Source organism: Phaseolus vulgaris, chromosome 6 (genome assembly GCF_051622355.1).
Source record: "Phaseolus vulgaris cultivar YP4 chromosome 6, ASM5162235v1, whole genome shotgun sequence".
NCBI lineage: Eukaryota > Viridiplantae > Streptophyta > Magnoliopsida > Fabales > Fabaceae > Phaseolus > Phaseolus vulgaris.
Window position 1 is genome coordinate 14,351,745 of NC_143503.1, and position 25,250 is coordinate 14,376,994.

The 25,250-nt window shown below is 39.1% G+C and overlaps 2 protein-coding genes and 2 pseudogenes across 2 annotated transcripts; all 4 read left to right on the forward strand.

Moving 5' to 3' along the window:
• The first annotated feature begins 6,111 nt into the window (after positions 1-6,111).
• Positions 6,112-6,525, forward strand: LOC150027175 (toll/interleukin-1 receptor-like protein pseudogene; annotated as a pseudogene).
• Positions 6,526-6,920: 395 nt separating this feature from the next.
• Positions 6,921-8,447, forward strand: LOC137833253 (disease resistance protein RUN1-like; annotated as a pseudogene).
• A 221-nt stretch (positions 8,448-8,668) lies between these two features.
• LOC137830965 (disease resistance protein RML1B) lies at positions 8,669-15,038 on the forward strand. Its single transcript, XM_068638404.2, has 3 exons — positions 8,669-8,960; positions 9,048-9,851; positions 9,928-15,038. The coding sequence occupies exons 1-3, from the start codon at positions 8,676-8,678 to the stop codon at positions 10,417-10,419; spliced, it is 1,581 nt and encodes a 526-aa protein (XP_068494505.2). The 5' UTR covers positions 8,669-8,675; the 3' UTR covers positions 10,420-15,038.
• LOC137833252 (zinc finger BED domain-containing protein RICESLEEPER 4-like) lies at positions 13,850-14,551 on the forward strand. The gene has a single exon (XM_090303845.1). The coding sequence runs from the start codon at positions 13,850-13,852 to the stop codon at positions 14,549-14,551; it is 702 nt and encodes a 233-aa protein (XP_090159971.1).
• Positions 15,039-25,250: the final 10,212 nt, after the last annotated feature.

Below are 25,250 nucleotides of genomic sequence, written 5' to 3' on the forward strand. Positions count from 1 at the left end.
AACATAATGGAGTCGGACCACCTCAGACCTAATCAGGTGGGATCCACTTAGGCTGAGCTGGGTTGGCTGGGTTGGATCCACTTGACTGAGTCGTTCAAACCCATCTTGCCTAGAAAATAAGGACTAATGTTAGTGTTATATCTTAATAATATCTCATTATTATTCTAAAGGTATTACTTGATCCTCCAAAAGTTTTGTGTACGTAAACTTTCATTTGGTACCAGGGTTTTCAAATAGATCTTATTCTCAAAGTCCAGCATTTCTACAAGGAAAAAATTACCTTCTAGTAAGAAGAAAATAATCACCATCATCACAAGTGGCTGAAATTATTTTGACCCAAGTGAAGAACAAAATGTGGTTGTTTGGTAGAGACAATGAAGGGTGGTATGACATCTTAGTCAACCTTCTCAATTCAAGTGGTTCATTTTTAAAGTGAGATTATAAGTTTGACTTTAACTTTCACCCATTGAGAAATTATTTGATAGTTTAGAACCATAAAATAATTTCTTCAACATACTTGCGTCTTCTATAAGCTAATTGTTAAAAGCAATAGTATCTTTTGAGCACTCAAATCGTTGTTTTCAACTCTTAATTGAACTAGTTTTAATTTGTGGGGTTCTCCTTAACTTAAACACAAGAATATGGTGCATATTTTCTGTGACTAGAAAGTTTGGTTCTAATGGAAATTATGTTGAGTGAAGGAACTTCTTTTTTTTTAATCAGCAAAGAATGAAATTAAATTAAGAGGGATACAAAAGGGGTATCCCAACCCTTTTACATAAACCAAATCACATTAAGAATCTCCAAGAAAAAAGAGATGAACAAACACCCCAGAAGCAATAGATAGATAATGTTTGCTGCATAAGCTAGACATCCTATTCCAGCTAGCATCGTGCTCGTATTGGAATGCTATAAGCACTGCAAACTGCAGCTACAAAACCATCAAAAACACCCTGCCTCTATTGGTCTTATTATAAGACACATCAAAACAGAATCCTCCATCATGTCCTTAACATTCCTTTTTACTCCCTGGCATACAAGCACATATGTCCTTTCCATCTTGCACCAACTGCAGGCCGTGACAAACCCACCAACACCTCCAACCAACTATAAATCCAGTATAGGCCGTAGTCTTAAAACTCTTGGCATCTGGGAGTCCTAATTATAACTTCTAATGCAAAGCATTGGATTAAGAATCCAGTTTACGAAAGAATAAGTAAAGGAATGCACCTTGTGCTTCATCCAAAGCCAGGATTTGAGTTGAGCCTTCTGAAACACCTCCTCCGCATCTACTAGCCCTTTTTTGAATACAATCAGGTTCCTTTGGTCCCAGATACACCTAATAACAGATGCCCAAACACCTTTCCATACCAGCTTTTGCTTCTTGCTAGCATTGCTCAGATAAAAACTCATAAAGTGCAGATTTAAATCATTCTGTTGAACATAAGAGATACCTATCCATTTGAAGCACAAGGACCATACCCAATGTGCATATTTACACTCCAAGAAGGTATGTTGACAAGACTCCTCCTTAAGCTGACATATTGCACATAACGTAGATTCCATCATCACCCCTCTCCTACTCAAACTCACCCTTGTTGGGATTCTATCCAGCAGCACTCTCCAAGCTGTCACGATCATATTTGGGAATGCCTTAATCTTCCAAAGGAAATTAAACACATCAGATTGGGTTCCACGAGACTGCTTGGTAAGGCACTCATAAGCAGAATTCATAGAAAAAAGGTATGGTTCTTGTATATAGCTCCAACTAATGAGATGGGTCTATATTGCTCGAGCTTGGACGGGTCCCTAACTTTAGGAACCAAAGCTATGAAAGAGGCGTTACAACCCTTCGGGATACATCCCGTCTCATGAAACAGGGACAGCGCTGCCACAAAATCTTCTTTTAGCAACTCCCAATTCTTTTTTATGAAGTTGAAGTTATAACCATCTGGGCCCGGACTTTTTGTACCTTCACACTGCCACACTGCATCCCTAATCTCTTTCTCAGAGAAAGATGCTAGGAGACCCTCATTATCAGTCGGAGATAGCGACTTGAATTCAACTTCATCCAGTCTTACCCCTAAATCTTTCGTTGCTTTGAATCTAGCTTCGAAAAGCTTTTTTGCTTTTGAACGGACAGTGCTTGGTTCCTCACACCAATGGTCCCCCACCTGGACGCCCTTCACTTCGTTTCTGAGCATTCTCCATCTCAAGGAGGAATGAAAGAACCTAGTACAGGAATCACCATTCTTGAACCAGTTAGCTCTCGTCTTCTGGCAACTAAGAGATTCAATTTTCTTATCATTCTCTTTCAGGTGACTAACCAACTCCAATCTTTTCAATCTATCGTTTTCCACTAAACCCCCCGAGCAATCTTGACAATCTAGAGCCTCTAGATCCTATAATATCCTTCTCTTGGTAGTGTCAAGGTTGCCAAAAACATCCCTGTTCCAGGCCTTCAGATCTGATTTGAGGAGTTTCAGCTTTTCTTTAATCTTCGTCAAGCCATACCCCTGCACCGAGTAGGACCGCCATTTATCTTGCACCATCCTGCTAAAACCTCTCTCCAGGAACCAAGCATTAATGGTTCTGAAGGGTTTGGGACTCCAGTCTTTCTCTACAGACTTAACCACCATAACACAGTGGTCTGACACTTCCTTCTTAAAACATATTACTTACTCATGGGCCAAAGTTGCAACCACTCTTCATTTACAAACACTCTACCAATTCTAATCTTTGCTGTTCCATCAGGTTTAAACCACGTAAACTTCTTCCCTACTAGAGGTAAATCTAGTAGAAAGATGGAGTCAATGAAACTATTAAAGCCAATTAACTCACTTGTCTGCTCTCCCCTACCTCTAACGCCTTTCCTTTCACTTCTGCTTCTTACCGCGTTGAAATCCCCACAAAAGCACCAAGCTGGTTCATGGCGAGCCATCTTTACTTTAGTAAGGTCCTCCCACAAATTCTTTTTACCATTCAGTGTGCATGGAGAGTAGACGTTTACCACCACACACCTAGAGGATGATTTTATGTAAAGGCCAAAGATGATAATAAAGCCTGTTCCCATCAAATGATTTTCGTATTCAAAGGCTTCTTTATTCCACATAGACATCAAGCTTCCACTTCCTTCGTCTCCTTTGTTATGCATCCACCCCACCTTATTATCACCCCATAGAGAAAAACATCTTGCATCTGAGAGTTCTTTAGACTTAGTTTCTTGCACACAGACAAAATCTGCTTCATCCTTTCCTATAATATGTCTCATATACTGTGCCTTTGTGCCTCCCCCCAAACCTCTAATGTTTAAGTTTACTATAATCATAAAGACCCATCATTCTTACCCTCCTCAACAATTCCCATAAACTCCAAGTCTCTTGTTTCCATACACGAATATTCCTTGACAACCTCTTGTTGATCCTCACGACACCTGATCCCTAGCCGATTACTGATCTCCCAAAGTTTTGACGGTTCCACCACCGGGTCAGATACAAACAACCGTTGGTTACAGTTGTTAATATCCCCATCAGACAAAGACGCAGAGGACATACCTTACCTGAACAGAATAGAGCTACTAGCTTGCGAGATTTTTGCATGTAGTCTTGCGGAGCGCCTAGGATGAGAGTTTGGTGCTCCCAATTCCATCAAACCTTTCAATTTGGGTCGACGCTGATAGCTTTTTGAGAATTTTCCCATTGACGCTTCACCCTCTATTGGGCTTGGCGAGGGAGCTCCTCCTTCGCACATCATCATTGGCCTTACTACGTCTTCCACGTCTTCGCTGGGTTTCCCGCAGTTTTTTAGCACCATATGTGCCAAGCTCTTCTTCACCATCCCACTCATCATTCCAGTGTTACTAGAGTTGCTTCTCTTCTTCATTCCGTTTCGCTCCTCCTGTAAGGACTTCACACTCGACCCTCCTTGCGAACCACCATTACCATCCGAACAGTTACCTTCGTCACTCTTCGATCCGTAATCCAACAGCTTTGTCCCTGACCCGGATCCACCAGATCTCGCTTCCGACTGCCCCTCCACTTCGTGGGCCTCCAATTTCTTACTTAGGCCCAAAACCGCGTCATTTACTCTGAAAGTATTCATGTTTTATATGTCCACCACAACCCTTGCCAGGTCAGCATGGGTACAGGGTATGTAAGAGGTAAAACCGCAGGTTTGATCAAAGGAGTTGACAAGCCCAGGTTCCTCATAAGCCTTATGCTCCTGCATTTCCTCATCCATGACATATTTATCACCTTTCCGCTGACACGCCCTGTTACAAGAAGAAGTTTCCTCCTTTAGAACCTTTGACTTATTATTTTCTTCACCAACCCTTTTCCCTTTTTCGACCTCATTTCCGTTTAACCGGAAATCCTCCCCAGCCCTGTGAATGTGCTCTTCCTTACCACTTTCCACAGAAAAGATAGATTCTTCAACATAGGCATCTGATGAGGAGATACTATCAGAAGACTCATAGAGGTGATGGTAACCCTTGCAAAGGTCTACTGTGGAGAGTGGAAGCTCCTCTACAATAGAAATACTAAGCAGCTGATTGTTAATCTTCATCTTCTTTGCCACCCTTATATAACGTTCAATCCCTAAACGAACTTTCAGACGAGCAAACTGTAAATTTTCCCACAACAGTGTGGCATCGTCAATAGAGATAAGAGTGGCTGCATCACCGACCACTCGTGCAAAGCAATCTTTATTCCATAGGGAGATCGGTAACCCATAGCACCTTACCCACACTTCTTTGTGGCCCGCTACCCTTGACACAGTCTAAGGTTCGATACTTTCAAAGAGACTATCAAACCACTCTCTATTCACCTTGATTAGCTCCTCCATGTTTTCTCCTTCTCTAGGTGTTAGGAGTGCTAGGTTATCCCCCAAGGATCTCACTCTAACCATATTCAACCCTCCTCTTACAAATTCTTCTTCCAGTTGTTCGAAACCCAAACCCGCAATGCAAAGGCCAACTACACTACTCTTCATCCAAGGCATGGTTAGGGTTTGTGTTTTAAAGCCTACTTCCTTCCAGTCCCTTCGTTCAAGGCCTCTAACAGCATCCACAAACGAATTTTTCTCCCTGTTATCCACCCAGACCTCCTTCCCTTTCTTACGTATGTTTTCGCTTGTAACCGCTGTCTTCGTCTGCTCAAACTTGGGCCTTTCCATGTTCAGGTGGCGAGCATCCATTCTCTCCACCCTGGGTCGTACTTCTTGGTGCCGACGATATTTCGGAACGTTCACATTGAGTTTTCTATTCCCTACATATATTTGATCAAGCTCCCTCTCCAGTTTCCCCACATTTCTTACATCAAAGAACCTCACGAATCCGAATCTTCTACCCCACCTATTCAGTCTGTGCGAGATGAAAACTTCTTTCACCCTTGCCCATCTTTGGAATATTCTTAGCATATCCTTCTCTCCAAATCCGTTGGGGAAGTTGGAGAAGAAAAACGTTGTAAAGTCATTTGACATCCCAGGGGACTTACGGCCAGGGCCATAGCCTCCGCGTCTAACCGTGACGTTTGCTCTGCTTCCCTCCATTCTTTAGGTTTCACGACTCGTTTTCGTTTTGGATTCACTTTGCGTCTTCTGTGGAGTGCGCGGAGGTGGTGTGTCTTCTCCGAACGAGTGCGGCGGCGGCGGCGATCGAGCAGGGCAGTCGCGCAGTGGTAGCGGTTAGGTCGCAGGGTGGTGGCGATCGAGCAGAGCGGTCGCGCGCTGGTAGCGGTTAGGTCGCAGGGTGGTGGCGGTTCGTTGGAGAGATATCACAATAATGATAGCGGTTAGGTAGCGGTTCACGAGTAATGCCAGAAAGACAGTAGGTTTCAGCCGGAAAAGCCCCAACATGAGCACGCACCACCAGAAGTTGATGGTTATAACAGCGCAGACAACTCCAAACTCGAGCTTGAAGACGAACAACCAGTGGATAAACACGTGCACCAAACGTGTCATCGGAGACACCCACACAATAGGAGCAGTCTTCCGCTAGCTCATTAAAATGCCCAAACAGCTTTGGAGACTGGTACCGCAGCGTCGTCGGAGACTCGTGGGGCCGTCTTCAGAGGCTGAAGGCGCCGTCTTTATTTGTGACTGACTAGTTCACGGATGTTATTACTTAGTGAAGGAACTTCTTCATCTTCTGCTTTTGAACGTGGATGGACTTATGATGTGTTCTTGAGTTTCAGAGGTGAAGATACAAGGAGAAGCTTTATAGGCTTTCTATATCATGGTTGGCGCCATAGTGGTATCAATGTTTTCATTGATGATGATAAGCTTAGGAGAGGGGAAGAGTTATCCCTTGCTCTTCTTGCAACCATTGAAGAGTCTAGGATTGCTATCATTGTGTTCTCTCAAAACTATGCATCCTCCACATGGTGTCTTGATGAGCTTGCAAAGATCCTTGAGTGTTACAAAACAAGAGGCCAACTTGTGTGGCCAGTTTTCTTTCATGTGGCACAGATACGGATACGGACACTGACACGATATGGATACGGACACAGAGATACGTATAATCTCTAAAATGTAGGATACGGGGACACGAATTTATATATTATATAATTTTGAATTATATAAATTGAAAATAATATTTATGTGTAAAGGTATGTTCTAGATTCTTTTGGAAGTAGGAAGATATTTTTCATGACTGGTTCAAAAGAATTTGTTCTTATTTTTATAATCATAATAAAAATTTATACAATAAATTTGAGTTTTTAAAAAGTTATTGTATTTATACCTTTTAAAATTGCATTACAACTGTGCTAGAATTTTCAAAAATCCAACAAATATTTTTTTGAATTCAACACTTCACTGATAAGTATCCTACGAGTGTCGACACGGATACGTGTGTCCGACACGGATACGCCATTTAAGAAGAAGTGTCTGAGCCTCATCACAGAAGAAGTTTTGGAACAACAATGACCAAGCACGAAGTCAAATTCAAGGGTAATGTGGAAAAGTTGCAGAAGTGGAAGAGAGCATTGTTTGAAGCAGCCAATTTTTCAGGTTGGACCTTAGAAAATGGATATGTAACTAATAATACTAAGCATCTGTTTTATTCACCAGTTTTTCCTTTTTCTCATTCATATGTTTCTTCTAATTGCTTAAAAAATCAAGAATTGAATAATGTGTTTGATATACTAAATACTTCATTTTCATACAATAAAATCTTTCTATGTTTGTTTCTTTAAACTGTGTAATAAGAAAAGAGTACTCAATAGCATTTTTTTACCTTCATAGCTTTCAATTCCCTCACACATTGTGTTGGGGAACTTGTTACTTGTTTTGTCAAGTATGAATTTCAGCTTATCCAAGAGATCATTAAGGAGGCCTCTAGAAAGCTAAACCACACCATTTTGCACATTGCTGAATACCCAGTTGGAATAGAGACTCGCATATCAGAAGTGATCCCCTTTTGCATATTGAACCAGGTGAAGATATTCGTGTCATTGGAATCCATGGACTTGGAGGCTTAGGTAAGACAACAATTGCAGGGGGCGTTATACAACTTGATTGCTGACCAATTTGAAGCTACAAGTTTCCTTGCTGACACAAGAGAAAGTTCAAATCAAAGACAAGGCTTAATGCAACTTCAAGAATCACTTCTTTTTTATACAGTTGAGGATAAGAACATCAAGCTGGGAAGCATTTACAAAGGAATCCCTATTATCAAGAAAAGGCTATGTTGCAAAAAAGTACTTTTGATCATTGATGATGTTGACAAGTTGGAGTAGCTTCAAGCACTAGCAGGAGGACGCGATTGGTTTGGTTTTGGAAGTGTGATCATTATAACAACAAGGGATAAGCATTTGCTGGCTGCTCATCAGGTTAACAAAACCTATGAAGTAAAGAAACTAAACCATGGTGAAGCTTTTGAACTGTTCACTTGGAGTGCCTTCAAAAGGAAGGCACCTGATGCAGGCTATTTGGAGATTTGTAACCGTGTGGTTCTCTATGCTGAGGGGCTTCCATTGGCTTTGAAAGTAATGGGGTCAAATTTGTTTGGTAAAACAGTGGCAGAGTGGAAATCGGCTCTGGGAAAATATGAAAAGATTCCCAGCAGAGAGGTTCAGAATGTACTAAGAGTAACCTATGATAATCTAGAAGAGAATGAGAAGGAAATTTTCCTTGATGTAGCACGCTTCTTCAAGGGGGAGACAATGGAGTATGTAGAGAAGACACTGCAAGCTTGTGGTTTTTATCCAACATTTGGCATCAGTGTACTTATTGATAGATCTCTTGTTAGTATTGATGAATATAACAGATTGAGAATGCATGATCTGATACAAGACAAGGGTAGGGAAATCGTTAGAGAAGTTTCACCAATAGAGCTTGGGAAAAGAAGTAGATTGTGGCATCATGAAGATGTTTTTCAAGTACTTACTGAAAATACTGTAAGAGCCATGTGTGTGTTAGTTATTTTACATTCTTTCACAAACTTATGAAGTGTAATAGGCATGCATTACCAGTAAAAAGTTTTTTACATTATGAATCAATCTAGAGTCATTTTTAGTACAACTTTTTTATTATAACAGTTAACAAACTTACCCTGATATGATGGTTTGTGATTAGAAGATGGTGTAGGTTTGATAAAGTGATTGGTTAAACTTTACAACATAATAATTGTCACATACTTGAATAAAATAAATCTCAAGCTTAATGTAGTTTTATGCATGTTTTGGTTAAAGGGGACTTATAGAATTCAAAGCATGATGGTGAACCTCCCTGATGACTATATGGTACACTTGAAAGATGATTCCTTCAAGAAGATGAAAAATCTTAAAATTCTTATAGTTCGAAATGGACACTTTTTTGGAAGCCCCCAACATCTTCCAAACAACTTAAGGTTGCTAGATTGGATGAAATATCCTTCATCTTTGCCATCTAGTTTTCAACCAAAGAAACTTGTTGTACTAAACTTGTCAGGAAGTCGTTTTACAATGCAAGAGCCATTCAAGGTAAGGTTTCCTTTTGTCATGGTAGTATTTCTTTGTTTCTTTCTTCACATAACTTGCAATTATGCTAAACTAGCATTTTCTTTGCAGTATTTGGATTCCTTGACTTCTATGGACTTGAGTTCCTGTGAATTGTTGACAAAACTACCTGAAATTTCAAGAGCCCCTAATTTGACAGAACTAAATCTGGACTATTGTACAAATTTAGAAGAAGTTAATGAATTTGTTGGATTCCTTGAGAAACTTGTTGAGTTTAGGGCTTATGGACGCACCAAGCTTAAGGTTTTTCCAAGTGCCATCAGGTTGACATCATTGAGAAGTCTTATCCTTAATTGGTGCTCAAGCCTTCAAAATTTTCCTGCTATTTTGGGGAAAATGGATAACCTCATGTCCCTTTCTATAGAAGGCACATGTATAAAAGAGTTGCCTTCTTCCATTGGAAACCTTTATGGTCTTCAAGAATTAAGCATGACATCTTGCTTAAGCCTCAAGGAACTGCCTCACAACTTTGATATGCTCCAAAGTCTTACAAACCTTGATATGGATGGTTGTCCACAACTTCGAAACTTTTTGACAAAGTTGACAAATATGGGAGAATCTACCCATACCTTTGATAACATTCAGTCACTGAATCTTGAAAACTGTGGCCTTATAGATGAAGATCTTCCCGTAATTTTCAATAGTTTCCCAAAATTAGCATCAATAGTACTTTCAGGAAATAATTTTGTAGCTCTTCCAAGCTGCATACAAGAATGTCCTTGCTTGGAATTACTTCACTTGGACAACTGTAAGAAACTTCGAGAAATTCCAGCATTTCCTCCTAGCATGCAGTACATTAATGCAAGAAATTGTACATCATTGACTGCAGAGTCATCCAATTTATTATTGAACAAGGTTGGCATCTTTTTTCTTAAATCTTCCTGCTATTGCTTTAGTCACCACCCATTTTTACTTGAACTTTCTTGTGTAGGAAACTTTTGAGGGATGGGTATTACAGGTTATGGTGCCTGGAACAAGGGTTCCAGCATGGTTTGACCATGTCACAAAAGGAGAATATATGACATTTTGGGTGCGTGAAAAGTTTCCAGCTATTATCATATGCTTTGCTCTTGAGGTTGAGAGTGAGATGGAGAAGATTTTTAACCGTGAAATTCGATTTTATATAAATGGTGAGGAAGTTTATGAATTGGAAATTCCAAGAGGCTTTTCAGATATGGTGACAGATCATGTGTGGCTTTATGACTTGAGAACTCATTCATCCATCCACTGGCCTAGTCTTGATTTATATCTGATGGATGGCTGGAATCAGGTTGAGATTGCATGTGAGAAGATAAGTGGAGCATCAAATGTGACTGTGAGTTGGTGTGGAGTTCATGTGTTTAAGCAAGAAGCTAACATGAAGGACATACTACTTACAGATCCTGATGCAAATTCAGATTTAGAGAGTGAAAAAAAACACTAGGCCAACACAAGATTCCCAATATTGCTGAAGAGTAGATGATAACTGCTACACTTTCTATAACTTGGAGGGTTGTGAAACACCTGATATAGCTGCATGCCACACTGGAACTGATCAAAACCAAGATAAGAATTTATTGAATGAAAAGACATTGAATGGTGTTACCAAAGATTCAATGTTATCATTAACTCATGAAGATATTGGTGGTGTCAAGGGTAAGCCTGTAACCTATTGACAAAGCATGTTATGGGTAATCTAAAATCAAATTTATAGTACAAAATGTGACCTACTATGAGCTGAGAATCACTTTTGCATATGACATTATCAACTCCCATGTCTCTGGCCAAAAGTAGTCATGCGACTAAAGCTTCATATTCAGCTTGATTGTTGGAAGTTTTGAATTCAAGCCTCAATGTTATCTCTATCAGGAAATTTTCTGGTCCTTCAAGTACTATCCCTGCTCCACTTCCCTTCTTATTCGACGAGCCATCTACATGTAAAGTCCATACCTCTTGTTGTGTTATTGTTGGCAGTTGAATAATGAAATCTGCAAGAGATTGTGCCTTAATTGCTCCTCTCGGTTCATATTTGATTCCAAACTCTGAAAGCTCCACTGACCATGCTACCATTCTACCTGCAAGTTCTGGTTTTCTTAAAATTTTAGATATTGGATAATCGGTTCTCACAATTACCTGATGATTTTGAAAATATGGTTGAAGACGTCTTGCTGTGTACACAAGTGTTAAGGTTATTTTTTCAACTAGAGGGTACCTGGTTTCGGCATTTTGAAGGGATCTACTTACAAAGTATATTGGTTTTTGGTCTGGGTTCTCTTGGATCAAGACTGCTCCTATAGCTTCGTGTGAGGTTGCTAACTAGACTATGATGGGTTGAGCTATCATGGGTTTGACTAGGATGGGTGGTTCGGCTGTAATACTTTTTATTTGGGAAAAGGCAGGCTCACATTGTTCATTCCACTCAAAACTTTCAGCTTTTTTCAACAATTTTACAATCGATTTTGTTCTCTCGGCTAGAACTGGTAAAAACCTTGCTAACGCATTTAACTTCCCAACCAGTCTTTGTACCTCCTTCAAATTTGTTGGACTTCTCATTTTCATTATTGCTTCACACTTATCAAGATTCGCTTCAATTCCTCTATTGGTTAGCATAAAGCCTAAAAATTTTCCTCGCCTCACACCGAAAACACATTTCTCAGGATTCAAGCATATGTTATACTTTCTTATTCGTGCAAAAACTTCTTCAAGATCTTTTACATGTCGTTGCACTTCACATGACTTAACAATCATGTCATCAACATAAACCTACATATTCTTTCCAATTTTTTCCCTAAACACCTTGTTCATCAACCTTTGATATGTGGCCCCAACATTTTTTAAACTAAAAGGCATAACTTTGTAACAATAGTTAGCCGTATCAGTTGTAAAAGCCGTCTTAGAGATATATGGTTCATACATTTGTATTTGATTGTACCCCGAATAAGCATCAAGAAAACTCATAATCTCCTGGCCAGATGCTCCATCAACCAATCAGTCAATACTTGGTAGTGGATATGAATCTTTCAGACATACTTTATTCAAATCAGTGTAATCAGTACACATTCTCCATTTACCATTTGGTTTCTTAACAAGTACCACATTGGCTAACCATGTGGTATATTGAGCTTCTTGAATGAAACCAACTTGCAATAACTTCTCGGTTTTTTGCTGCCTTTTGTCTTTCCTCCCCTAACTTTCTTCGTTTTTGTGCAACTGTAAGAAAAGGGAAAAATGGGCAGCCTTAGGGTTTGACTAAGTCAAAACCGCACCCTAGGCTTGTCCTTCTAGAAACTGGGTCAAAACTCTTTCCTAAAGGGCTAGGAACAAGCTAAAATGATAACTACACCCCCTGTTATGTTAAAGGCACCTTATTCTAGCCTATCTTTGCTATTTGGACCCCTAAAGTGAGCCCAAAATTATTTACGACATATTCTATATCTTAAAAAGACCAAAAGAAAGAACAATTGGTGTTCTTGTTTATGCCCATCTCCTCTGGTCGGGTCCATGAGATCCTTGGTGGGGTCTTGAATTGTTTGCTGAGATGACTGCTCGCCATGTGCTTTGTCTTTTGCTTCCTTGGTCATCTTCATAGCTACTTGGTTTGTATCAAATTGTCTTTTTCTCTTTTCCCCTCTGAAGTGAACCTTCATACTTACTTAACCACTTGGTTAAGTTTGTGTCCAGTGGAAATCTTCTTAGGGTTCTCACCATAATTGCTAACTAAAAAATCATAAACAAAGAGCAACCAATAAAATGTGTAATCCTAAAATCAACTCACATAAGTGCATTAGTGAGTTGAGCTTTCAACCTTAGAAAGGCTTGCTCATGTTTCTCTGTCCAACAAAATGGAGTGTCTTTCTTCACTAACTTATTAAGTGGTGAAGCTAGACTTGAGAAGTTAGGAACAAATCTTCTATAAAAACTAGGGGTGGAAAAACGGGGCGGGTCGCGCGGGCCGGTCCGCAGCCCGCACCAAAAAACGCGGGGTGGGTTCCCTTTTCTGACCCGCCAACCCACTTAAGCCCGCCCTGCATAACCCTCGGCCCGTGCGGGCTTACGACGGGGCGGGGCGGGCTGACCCGCCAACCCGCTTATGTGAAAACTGATGTGTGTTGTGCATGTGCTGCTCTGCTGGTGCCCTTTTTTTTTCTCCCAAATTCATTCACACGCATTCATTTTGAAACCCTAAAAAATACAAACAGCAAGCATCTGCAACCGCGACGCTGCCGTCGTGCCTCTCTTCCTCCACGAACACCATCGTTTGTTTTCGCTGTCCTCCACCGCCCCGCCAGTCGCTGCCATTCTTCCTCCACGAACACCATCGTCTGTTTCCGCCGTCCTCCACCGCCAGTTGCTGCCATTCTTCCTCCGCGAACACCACCGTCAGTTTTCGTCCTTCTCCACCGCCAACACCAATCTGCGACCGTCGCCCTCCACCACCGTCAGTTTTCGTCGTCCTCCTCCGCCAACACCAATCTACGACCGTCGCCCTCCACCACCGTCAGTTTTCGTCGTCCTCCACCGCCAACACCAATCTGCGACCGTCGCCCTCCACCACCGTCTTCCTCCATGTTCTATCTCTTCCTCCTTAACCTTCCACCATCTGCAACCGCCATTTTTACTCATGAGAATATTTTTTTCCATTACTTTTTTCTGCAGTTTTAGGATTTTAGTCATTCAAGATTTGTGGAGCAACAACTTGTTTGTATTTGTTATCGTATTGGCTTTGTAGGTGACAACTTTCTGCTTTGGGGTAATTTTTAAATTCTACATCATGCTGGTTATGTTGCATTTATCTCTTTGTATCTATGGTTATATTTAGTTAGGTTCTTATGTTTATGCTATTAATTAATCAGGATCTTAATTTTGAAATTGGAATGGCTGAAGAAGAGGATATTAATATTCCCGAATGTGAAAATGAAATTGAGAAAGATGATTTTGAAAACCAATCTGAAACTGTTGAAGGTGACAAAAAGAAAAGGGATAAGACTACCACCTCTGATTGTTGGAAGTACTTTACTAAGATTGGGGTGGATAAAGATGGAAAAGAAAGGGCAAGGTGCAATAGTTGCAATAGAATATATCTAATTGGTGGAGGAAAATATGGCACTTCTTATTTAAATCGTCATATTATGAAATGTGATAAAAGAAAAACTGAAGATGTGGGTCAAATGATTTTAGATATGCAGGGAAAGTTGAAAGGAAAAAAGATAGATCAAGTTGTACATCGTGAATTGTTGTCTAATCTAATTATTAGACATAATTTGCCTTATAAATTTGTTGAGTATCCCGAACTTAGGACTTGGATAAGCTACTTGTGTCTTGATGCAATTATGATTTCTAGGAACACTGTTAAGGCTGATATTGGGAGAATGTATATCAAAGAAAAGACAGTGCTTAAGGAATTGCTTGTTTCTATTCCTAGTAGGATATGCTTAACTTCTGATTTATGGACATCTATTAATACTGAAGGTTTCATATCATTGACTGCACATTTTGTTGACCTAAATTGGAAGTTAAATAGCAGGCTACTCAACTTTTGTCATATGCCGCCCCCCGCCCCCCCATACAAGTTTTGAGTTGTCTAAGAAAATTTATGATTTTTTACAAGATTGGGGACTAGAGAAAAAAATATTTTCTATCACTTTGGATAATGCTTCTACTAATGATGTTCTCCAAAATACTCTAAGAAGCCAACTTCTTTTACAAAACGGTTTGATATGTGGTGGTGAATTCTTTCATGTTCGTTTTTGTTGTACTTGCCCCATGTTACTAACTTATTACATCTATAATAGGAATTAAAAATGTGCAAGCTTCAAGTAGCTAATCAAAGTGGAAAAACACAACTTGACACTTATTTGAATGAGCCAACTTTGGATTTTGATTTTTTGGAGCATATGGATGTGTTAGAGTGGTGGAAAAATAATAGTCAACGTTTTTCGGATCTTGCTTTAATGGCTAGAGATTTGCTGAGTATTCCTATAACCATAGTTGCATCAGAATTTGCATTTAGCATTGGTTCTCGAATTCTTAACAAGTACATGAATTCTCTTTTGCCTGAAAATGTGGAAGCAATTATTTGTACTTCTAGTTGGAAACATGGATTTTCTGAAGGTAATTTATTTATTTTAACCAATTCTATTGTTATTGTATTATTTTTGGAAGCATGGATTTTTTGAGGGTAAATTCATTCTTTCATTGTCATTGTTCAAATGTATGCAGATGATGGAAAAGATTATAATTATCAAAAAGTAGAAGATGAAAGCTCTTCTAAGGTTGCATCTAATGTTCTTGAAGTGGAAGAAGATGACATAATAGCAACTGCATAACAAGTGTTTGATGTGATAACTGCTCTTGATTGTTAATTGTTGCTTATTTATTCAGTGTTGTTTTTGAATTCATCAAATCTCTTGTAACTATTGATGATGTGTACTTGTTTTTTGGCCACCTTATATAATCAATTTCAGAATTTGTGAGGTGTATTTGTTTGTCATACTTTCTAGTACACCGCAGGTTTGATTAATTCATAATTTCATATTACATCTATATATAATATTTTATTTGTAAAAGTTATGCGGGCCAGCCCGCACGCGGGGCGGGTCACGAAAATTGGCCCGCATTATTTTTGCGGGGCGGGCCAACTCGGCCCGCATTTTGCGGGCCTATACGGGGCAGGCCAAAGCGGGGCGGGCCAGCCCGCTTTGCCACCCCTAATAAAAACTTGTTAAGCCATGGAAGCTCCTAACATCACCTACATTTTGTGGTGTTGGCCATTCTTGGATGGCTTTGATTTTCTCAGAGTCAACATGGACCCCATTTTTATTCTCATTTTCTTCACTTTTACTAATTTATTCTTCTTGGTTACTATATTCATCTTTGTCCCTTAAGATCATAGTTCTTGAATTGGGAAATTGAGATGCTAAATGACCTCTACCAAGACACTTAAAACACTACATTTCTCTAGTTCGAGTGTGTGAGATGTGCTCATATTTAGATAGGTTCTAGGAAGGTTTTAAAGATGTTTCGTTCATATGTTCTACCCCCTTTGGAACTCACCCTTTTCATAAGGTATAAGGTATGAACTTTATTTTTTACTTGATTTTTTTCTCAAAATTTGTTTTTCAACTTTAATGCAAAGTTGAATCAAGTCATTTAAATCTCTATATGGTAAATGCCCAACTTTGTCTCTTATCTCAAGATTGAGATCACTTAAGAACCTAGATATGGTGGTATTTTTTTCTTCCCTAATCCCTACCTTCATCATATATAACTCCATCTTTTGCCTATACTCTTCTACACTCATGTTCTTTTTTTTGGGTCTTTGGAGCTTGTCCATCAACTAATAGTCATTCATTCTAAGACTCCTCTTAACATGTGTGTCACTCGACCTAGAACTAGATACATATGAAGATTTTTTTTTATTTTCTTATGTATTAATCTTTTTCTCTAACAATTTTCAACTCTTCTTCCAATATTGCAAGATGGGCATATCTTTCTTTTTTATCTTCCAAATTTTGAGTCTCGTGTTGCAATTGTCTAAGTGGTAGTGATTGGAAATCTCTAGCCAATTGTTTCAAAAAAGATTTTGTGGATTTTATATCTCATTCACTATAACTTGAAGAATGAGTAGACATGTTTAGAGTTATGTGATAAAAGTAATTCCCAAAGAGAAAGATAGATGGGGTGAAGTAGGTAATTTCCTAGGAAAGAGAGGTGGATCAGTAGGATCTCTTAAGTACCAAGCTTTTCCTCGCTAGATACTATCCCACAACACTTTCACAAACCTTTCTCTAAGCAATTTACTTAGAGCACAATCAAAGATGAAAACAAAAATTTTATGCAAGAAAAATGCAAAGCAATAAAACACTTGAAAGAAATTGCTAACTAGAAAACTTTTAAACTAGGTGTTTCCTAAGGTGAGGCTTCTTAGCATTTTGAACCTTGAAGACACACTCACCGACTAAAGCTAATTTAATCCACTCATTAATCAAAGTCTTGCAAATTACAACTCAAAGAAATACAAAGAAAATTAGGCCAACAATTTTTATGCACAAAAAATTAAATGCCTATTTTATGCATTCCTTAACTTGTAGCTCATTTTGTTCCTTTTCCTCTTTAGGATATTCAACCTTAGGTATTCCTGTTTTACCTCTTTAGTAATGTAGCTTGCACCAAAAACAATTTAGCTCCACAACTCACCAAAGGACATTAGGTCACTTCCACCTAAAGAGGTCAAACAAATTCAACGCAACAAAACTCAAATTTAAAAATTAAGGACTACTTCAAATAGAATTGTTAATTGACAAGACTTGAAAGAGTGGTCAAGAAATTTACAAGTAAAAAATTAAAGTTCACAAAAAAAGGTAGGACACAAAATGGAATATTAGAGAATGACACTAGAATAGATGAATAAAACCCAAGCAACACTACATATTTTTTTTATGTAAATTTTCTTTTAACTTGTTAAATTTATGCTGGACAGATTACTTAAAATTTGAATTTGAAATTTTAACCATTCAAACTTCAATTTTTAACCTCAAAGTAGGCACTGGAATTTCATAAAAACAGTGTGCCAAATAATTGCAATAATTTTTTTCAAATTCATTGCCGATTCAAATTTTCAGAGTCATAATTTTTTGCACTTTGTTCGCTTTTCATTTACCATTTTTTTTTTCTATTTTGAATTTTGATATACTTTTTTTCACTTTTTCTTAACACATCAAACTGCTCAAATCCAGAATTTCAGAATTTTTCACCAGCATAATTAATTTTGATAAACGTTTTCAGCCAGCACAGAAACTGTAAAACAGGAAAAACTTATACTGGAATTAAAAACAACATTGGAAACTTCAAAAGCATAATAGATTTGAATGGAAAATGAACTTGTATGGAACTAAAAAAAATTATGAACTCAAATCTGGAAAAATAAAAAGGCACCAAAGCTCAAATTCAGAATATAACTTGGAATCAAATTAAATCAAACAACCAACAACAACAATGAAAAGTACTACATAGAATTGATGACGAATTGGATGAACATGACTTAGACATTACTTGAATTGATTCAAAAATTAAAATGACTCAACCACAAACATTTTGCATCGATTGAAATATCAAGAAGACTCAATTAAAATAAAAAACATAATAACATACTCAATAAAATCCTAAAATAATTGGAAAACCGGAATGCTTAAGAACAATTGAACAAAATTACCAAACAAATTTTTTCAAACAACATCATGAACTAAAATCAAAATTAAAAACAACAAGACATTTAATAAAATGATAAACAACATGGAATTGAAGAACACATCAAATAAAATGAAGAGAAGACACTTATCTCTTGAAGAACCAAAGCTCTAGATACCAAATGATGGTGTTGGCTTCATTAAGAATTGGTTTCTTGGATTTTTGATGAACTTGTGCGGAAGCTTGATGGAGGAAGCAGACAAGGATGGCTCCAATGGAGTTATAGTTTCCTTGAAGGTGCATGAGAAGTAGGGAGAGTGATTGGTTGGGCCATATCACTTGGAAAAGGTGAAGAAAAAGATCAAGGTGTCTATCCTACAAAGTCTAGACAAGGGAGTGAGAAAGCATGCAAACTTGACAACACTTCACTCATATATTTTATCTTAGTAAATCATGAGCCAAACACCTCAATTTATAGGAGACAAGGCTAAACATTTTGGAGCCAAAATTTGAAAATTCAAAATAAAACTCTCCAATGAGAAAGTGTCATGTGGAGTCATGCTTTCCATGTTGAGCTCACACCTTCCATGCCAAATCCTCTCCACTCCTAGGTTGCCATGTGGATGTCCATGTGCTCTATGCCAAGGTAATTTTTGTCTATACCTTGAACATTTTACGGTTACATTGGGCTCAAAGAAGCCCAATTTTTACCTTAACTAGTCACTTTTAACCCCAAATAGACTTATTTTACTATTGGCCCAAATACAAAAAACCTATGCTACTTAGCCCAAATATTTGGTCCAATTATTTTATGCTACTAGTCCCAATACATGACCCATGAAATCCTAAACAACTTTATACAATTTATTTAAGCTAAAGCTTGACCCAAAAATATTGTTGACTAGTCAGCCGAAACTCATTCTTCTTGTGTTCTTCTGACCAAAGCTCTAGTTTATGTTTTGATGATTTGGAGGTCTTCTTGGATATGTTTGTACATTCCTTCATCCTAGAGTTTTCCTCTTGATTGGGCCTATAAAAATAAATCAAAGTCCAATTAGACCCATATTTGTAAATAAATCCATAAACAACCTTTAGGTCTTCATCCTCCTTATTATGTGGTTGTGTGTGGTTGGGGGCTCTGCCATCACTTAGACTATGTGTGTATTGTCAGATCATATTAATGCCTTATTAAATGTAAAGGAAGACTGCAAAGGATTGTATCATTTTCTAGACGAAAAATACTTGTGTCTTACATGACTATTGTTGAGCTAAGTTATTGTCTTACAAATGAAGCATGATCATGTTTGTACTTAGCTTAGCTGCTTTTAACACTTAATCAAAATCATACAATGTTGAACTTTTTCTATAACACTTTGTATGAGAGCCTTTTTAGATCTTATTGTCTTTATGTTGATACTTTTTTAATTGAGCTCCATTTTTTTAATGAGGGATAATCTTTAATTCTTAATTCCTTCTTTGAGATCTTCTAAAACCCCACTTATTCTTCTTTTTATTCGTTTTCATTAAAAAATATGTCATACCCCCTTTCTTGAGAGACTTTATCATTGAATTTTAGAGCTTAGGTATCTGTACGAAAATAATTACAAGTATTATTTTTAAAGAAAATAAAATTGTTGCAAGTAGCATCAATTGTCCAATGGTGGAGGTCAAGTGGGTTAAGTCACAATTGAATCGTAATGCATGGTTTGGTACACTTTTAAGTTGAAAGAGTGTCGCTTTGACTATTAACTATAACTTTTGACTTAGTAGTAAGCGTTTGATCAAGCAATTGATATTAGAGCCAAAGTCACGAGTTCAGTTCCCAATAAGGCAATTTTTTAGGGACATATTATTACAAGTGACCTAAATTGTCTTGTGGTAGACGCTACTACGCTCTTAAATAGAAAAAGTTAGGTTGTTACTATTAGGTATAACTTTTGTTTAGTAGTTGTTCTCGCCGGTTGACCTGGTCGCTGATCGACTTCAATCTCAAGTTCTGGCTCCGACTATCTCTGGTGGTATCCCTTCTTCCCTTTGGAATGTTGAACGACTCCATTGAGACAGAGGGGGGCCTACCTATTGATTGCACTCTGACGATCAAGTCAATACAGGGCTTATAGAAACAAGAAGTAACTAGTTTCAGTCTTAGAAATAGCCTACCTTTACTTGGGATCTCAAGTCCCTTTTATAGCCTACCTCTTGTAATAGCTTTCTATCACGAGAGTCTTATCTCACCTGAAAGCTTATGCATTAGAAAGATATTCTGTTTAGGGCACGCTCTCTTAACGTCGCAACTGAACATAATCTTTCCTTCAATGGAGTGCATCAAATCTTAACATAATAACCACCAGGGTATCAACTCATGTACCAACATCAGGGGTCCAATCTGTTTCACGAAGGCACCTTCGACGAGGCGCTTCGTATCACACATGCAACCTACTCATTGTTGTTGAATCAAGTGTGTTCAAGCTTTGAAGAATCCAAACCCTTTGAAGGATGATGAAAGGCTAGATGTGCTTGTTGTTGCTGAGCTGTCTTTAGATAGGATCTGGGGTAGATTAATTGTATATATCCACTCTTGATTATATCCAAAGCATAAGCATTCTCAAACCTTTTTAATTGAAAAGTGTTTTTCAAACTAAGTGAAAAACAACTTGTTGTTTTGTCGAAACAACCGATTATTTTATACTTAGGTGTTTTTAGAAAGGTTGAAAACTGTTTTTGATGGTTGACTTGCTGTCAAACCAAAACAACTGATTGATTCATGGAAACAACCGATTGTTTGTTTTGGGACCATAACAAAAAACTGTTTTGTGCTTTGACCATAAATGATTTTCTAACTGTTTACGCTCCAGTTTTTAATGCTTTGACCAATCTTTAAATGCAATGAATAGTTTGTTAAGATTTTGTAACAAACAACAACTTTGATTTAATACAGAAAAACATATTTGATTTTTCATAGATTGAGCTTTTGAAAAAGTTGAGAATTGCTTAGAGATTGCATTGACCAAAGAGTGTGAGATAGGATTTTCATCTTGTATTGATTTCAGATCTTCTCTGTAACAAGTGTAATCCTTAATACTTTGAAAGAAACTGTGTGTATAGCTGAGAAGCGTTGTGTGTTCTTGAGGGGATCAAGATCAACATTCTTAGTGGTGTTGTGTTGGACCAAAGGAAGTGTGTGTCTTGAGAGGATCAATGTCACTTCTTTGGTTGTGTTGTAAGTGATCTAGGGTTGATTGCTTAGTGGATTCCCAGTGGTTTCTGGGAAGACTGGATGTAGCTCTGGGTTAAGAGTGAACCAGTATAAACCTTTGTGTGCATTCTCTCTATCCTTCATCTCTTTAAATTCAGTTTTTATATTTGTGAACTGGTATAAACAACCGATTGTTTCTGCGAAACAACTGATTGTTTTTCTGGTGCTGTGTTTTTTGCTTTGTGTTTTGGCAAACTGAATTCTGATTCAAGTGTTTTTTTTCGAAGTGTTTTCATTCTAGACTTAAAAGTTTGTGAAAACCCTCTTTAAACCATTCACCCCCTATAGTTTAAAGCCATACATTCTAACAATTGTGCCCTAACACACATGGGCTTAGGCTTATAGAGAATGTTTTACTTGTACTAGACCCGAATGCACTAAACGCACCCCTAGGCCCATTAACACTCTTCGCTAACAGACCAGGCCTTATACGCGAAGGATTATATTAAGTATATGAATGGGAGTCAATACACACATACCTGGAGCCCACTCATGTGGTCCATCAACTTGACCCGACGACCGAGCTGACCTGTTTAACGCAGATGCTAATGTCTGACCACCGAGCACTGAACTCTACATGCTCTGGTCCAATACACAAGCCCCCCAGGCTCGAGCTGAACTTGTTTCAGTGAAGAGACTAACTGCTCACCCGCGGTGACCTATGTGTCTTGTGAGTAGCGCGGCACGCACAATGTCTTGTGGTGACATCTCACCATTGTCCACCACGAGCGTACACGTGGCCATCATCAACGGCTGGAAAGTGTTACCGCTTGCGCTTCCCTCATACGTTAATACTTCGAAAACTCAAATCCTTCTTTACTATTTCATTTCCCTTTGAAAGACTTTGTGCCTTTCTTCGAACACTCTTCTCCTTCTTCTTCAACCTAGACAGTCCTCGTCGCCTCAGCTCGTCAACTGAATCAAGGTACGTCCTTTAACTCATGAATGTTTGACAACATCATTTTAACGCTTTTAGTCTGCTCATATCAACTGCACTGGGACTGTTTACATTTTTTGCGATTGTGATTGTTGTCTCTATTTTTGCTTCGTTGTTCCCTTTTTCAAATTGCATGCACTTCTTTTATATGAGCATTTGCCTGTGTCCATTTGTTTGCTTTTCTTGTTTTTAGATTCTCTGTATGATGGATTACAAAATCCTATATCCCTGGGCCCCTAGCAATCTGTTAGAAGAAAATTTTGAATACACCACCCATGAGAAGATAGTATTGTATAGGAAGGGTGAACATCGTAAGAAAAATTTCCTTTTTGGTAGGATGATAAGTATGTTAAGGTAGTGTCGTGTAGGGTAGACGAGCTGGTTTGCTGTGATGAATCGTCGGACCCAGAGGGTCCTTTATGCTTCTTCTACTCCACCAATTTTAAGAAGATTCTCCTCTGCCTACCCTTATACCACTTTGAAAGAGCCCTCCTCACCGAAATTAATGTCGCCCCTGCCAAGCTACATCCAAATAGCTGGGCGTTTGTTCAGGGTTTCTCCATTCTCTGCAGCCACTTTAGCCATCTGCCATCAGTGCAAGTCTTCCTACATTTTGTCGAAGCCAAACACCTGGGTTGCTAGTTGTAGGTTTACCCCAAAGAGAATGAAAGGTGTACCTCTTCTTCTCCAATCTCAAGGTGGTTTTTGACATTGTCGCCTTTATAAAGCATGAGTTCTCCCCGGTGGAACTCAAAGCATACATTGGTATCCTTCTTTCCCTTACTCTTTCTTTGCATGTGTGTTACTGAATTTTCTCTTGTTTTTCATGCAGACAGTATGCTACATACATTGAATAAGAGAGACTTGGCTGCCAGAGCTAAGTTGCTAAAAGTTGTTGCTCAAGCTCCTCCTGCCGAAGACTTGAAATTGAAGGCAGTGGCCGAAATGGCCCTCTCAGATGACGAGGATACCTGCTTAAGGCCCGTCTTTAAGAGGAGACGAAAGGCTGCCTCTGTGCCTACTGTGCATTTAACCTCATATGGTTGGGCTCCCTTACCACAAGTCCCTCCACCCAACCCTTCCCTTCTCGCGATATTATGGTACAAGAGAGTAAGAGAGAGGACTTGCAAAAGGGAGGACTGTGGGATCCCTCCTTTGATGCCCCTTCCTTTCTTGAGAAGACCCTGCTTCCCACCAAGGCCAGAGAAGAACTGGACAGCTTGGAGGAGGACCAGTTGATGGGGCAAACAGTGAGGCAACTGGGGCAGGCCTTAGTTGCAAACTGCCTTGTCCTCTCCAAGCTTAGGAGATGGAAGAATTCAGCCAAGAAGGAAGCCCTCAAAGTTGTTAAGCTCGTTCAACGAGTTAAGGAGCTTCAAACGACACAGCAAGAGACCAAGGCCCTCCTGACTAAGAAGTCCAAGGAGGCTTTGGAATTATCTGCAAAAAATGTCGAACTCCATGCTGAGGTGGATAGGTTGAAGGAAGAGCTGGCCAAAAAAGGCAAGGAACTGGTACAGAAGGATGAGCTCCTGGAGAAGACCAAGGAAGACCTGACAACTGATGTTGCCAACTTCTATATGACGGGTTTTGACGATGTCGTGGCCCAGGCCCCCTGCATCTACCCTGAGCTGGATTTCTCCCAACTTGGCTTGGACAAGATTGTGGTAGATGGGTGATTAGTAGATGGAGAGTAGCGGGGAGGGGTTTCCTTGTCATCACCCTCCTTTTGTAGCCCCATGAACTATTTCTAGATTTTGTACATATATGAATGTTTTCATTTATGCAACGTGCCCTTCTTTGCCATACTCCAACTAGTATAGCGACAATGCATGCCTCTAATAAATATGATTATCATAACTTAACCAACTAATGACAATTCTTTTGATCACCTCGTGGCTATCATGACTTAATCAACTAATGATAAATGCTTTTGATCACCTCATGCTTAAGTAACGTGGCTATCATGACTTAATCAACTAATGATAAATCCCACCACACCAACATAACAGGGTAACTCACAATGTACTTCAATTAATTGACGGAACTAACCATCTTAACAAGGTAATGTACCAATTAAGTATGGCGAATCGTGGTGCTCTCAGCACTCTTGGCAGAGCTATCTGCGGGACGACCTGTACCTCTTGGTCTCAGGGGTTGTCTCACTCCACCTTCACCTTGGTAGAGCAAGACTTTCCCACTTTTCTTTCACACATCCCTCCTCGAGGCTAGGGATGACTCGTGTGGTTGACTTGGGTGCTGATTCTCCCTCAAGTCTACTCTCAACACCTTCATGGTGCCTTGTTATCCTACAGAGTTGATCTCGATTTCTCTCAATCGAGTACTTGAGCTTGGTGAGTTTCTCCCATGCCGAGGTGGGTTACTCTGTATACCCTTGACCGCATGCTCTCTTTTACTGTTAATTGGGCTCAGTACCTCCCAGACTCAAAATCTTACTGAGAAGAGAGCATACTGCCTTACAACACGTACTCAGGGCATCTAAGCTTGGAATCTTACCAAGACAGGAAGACTTCCCCGGTTTAGGCCAAACATTCCTAGCTATGGCAGATAAAACTTTTGAAACACCTGATCTTAGAGTCTTACTAAGACAAAGGTTGTCTTTTGTAGCTCAAACCAAACGATGGCAAGCTACAATTCAGGGTACCCGAGCTTAGAGTCTCACTAAGCCAAAGGTCCTCTCACCTGAATCGCTACGAGTCTCTATGTTCCCAATCTTGGAGTCTTACCAATGGGAGGTTACTTCAAATTCATTTAGGGTGCCTAAACTCAGAGCCTTATTGAGGTTTCGCATCTGAACTACATAATTGTGGAGTCACCTAAGCCTTGGAATCTTACCAGAGGGATAGGTGACCTCGTCTGGTTTATCATTAGTACA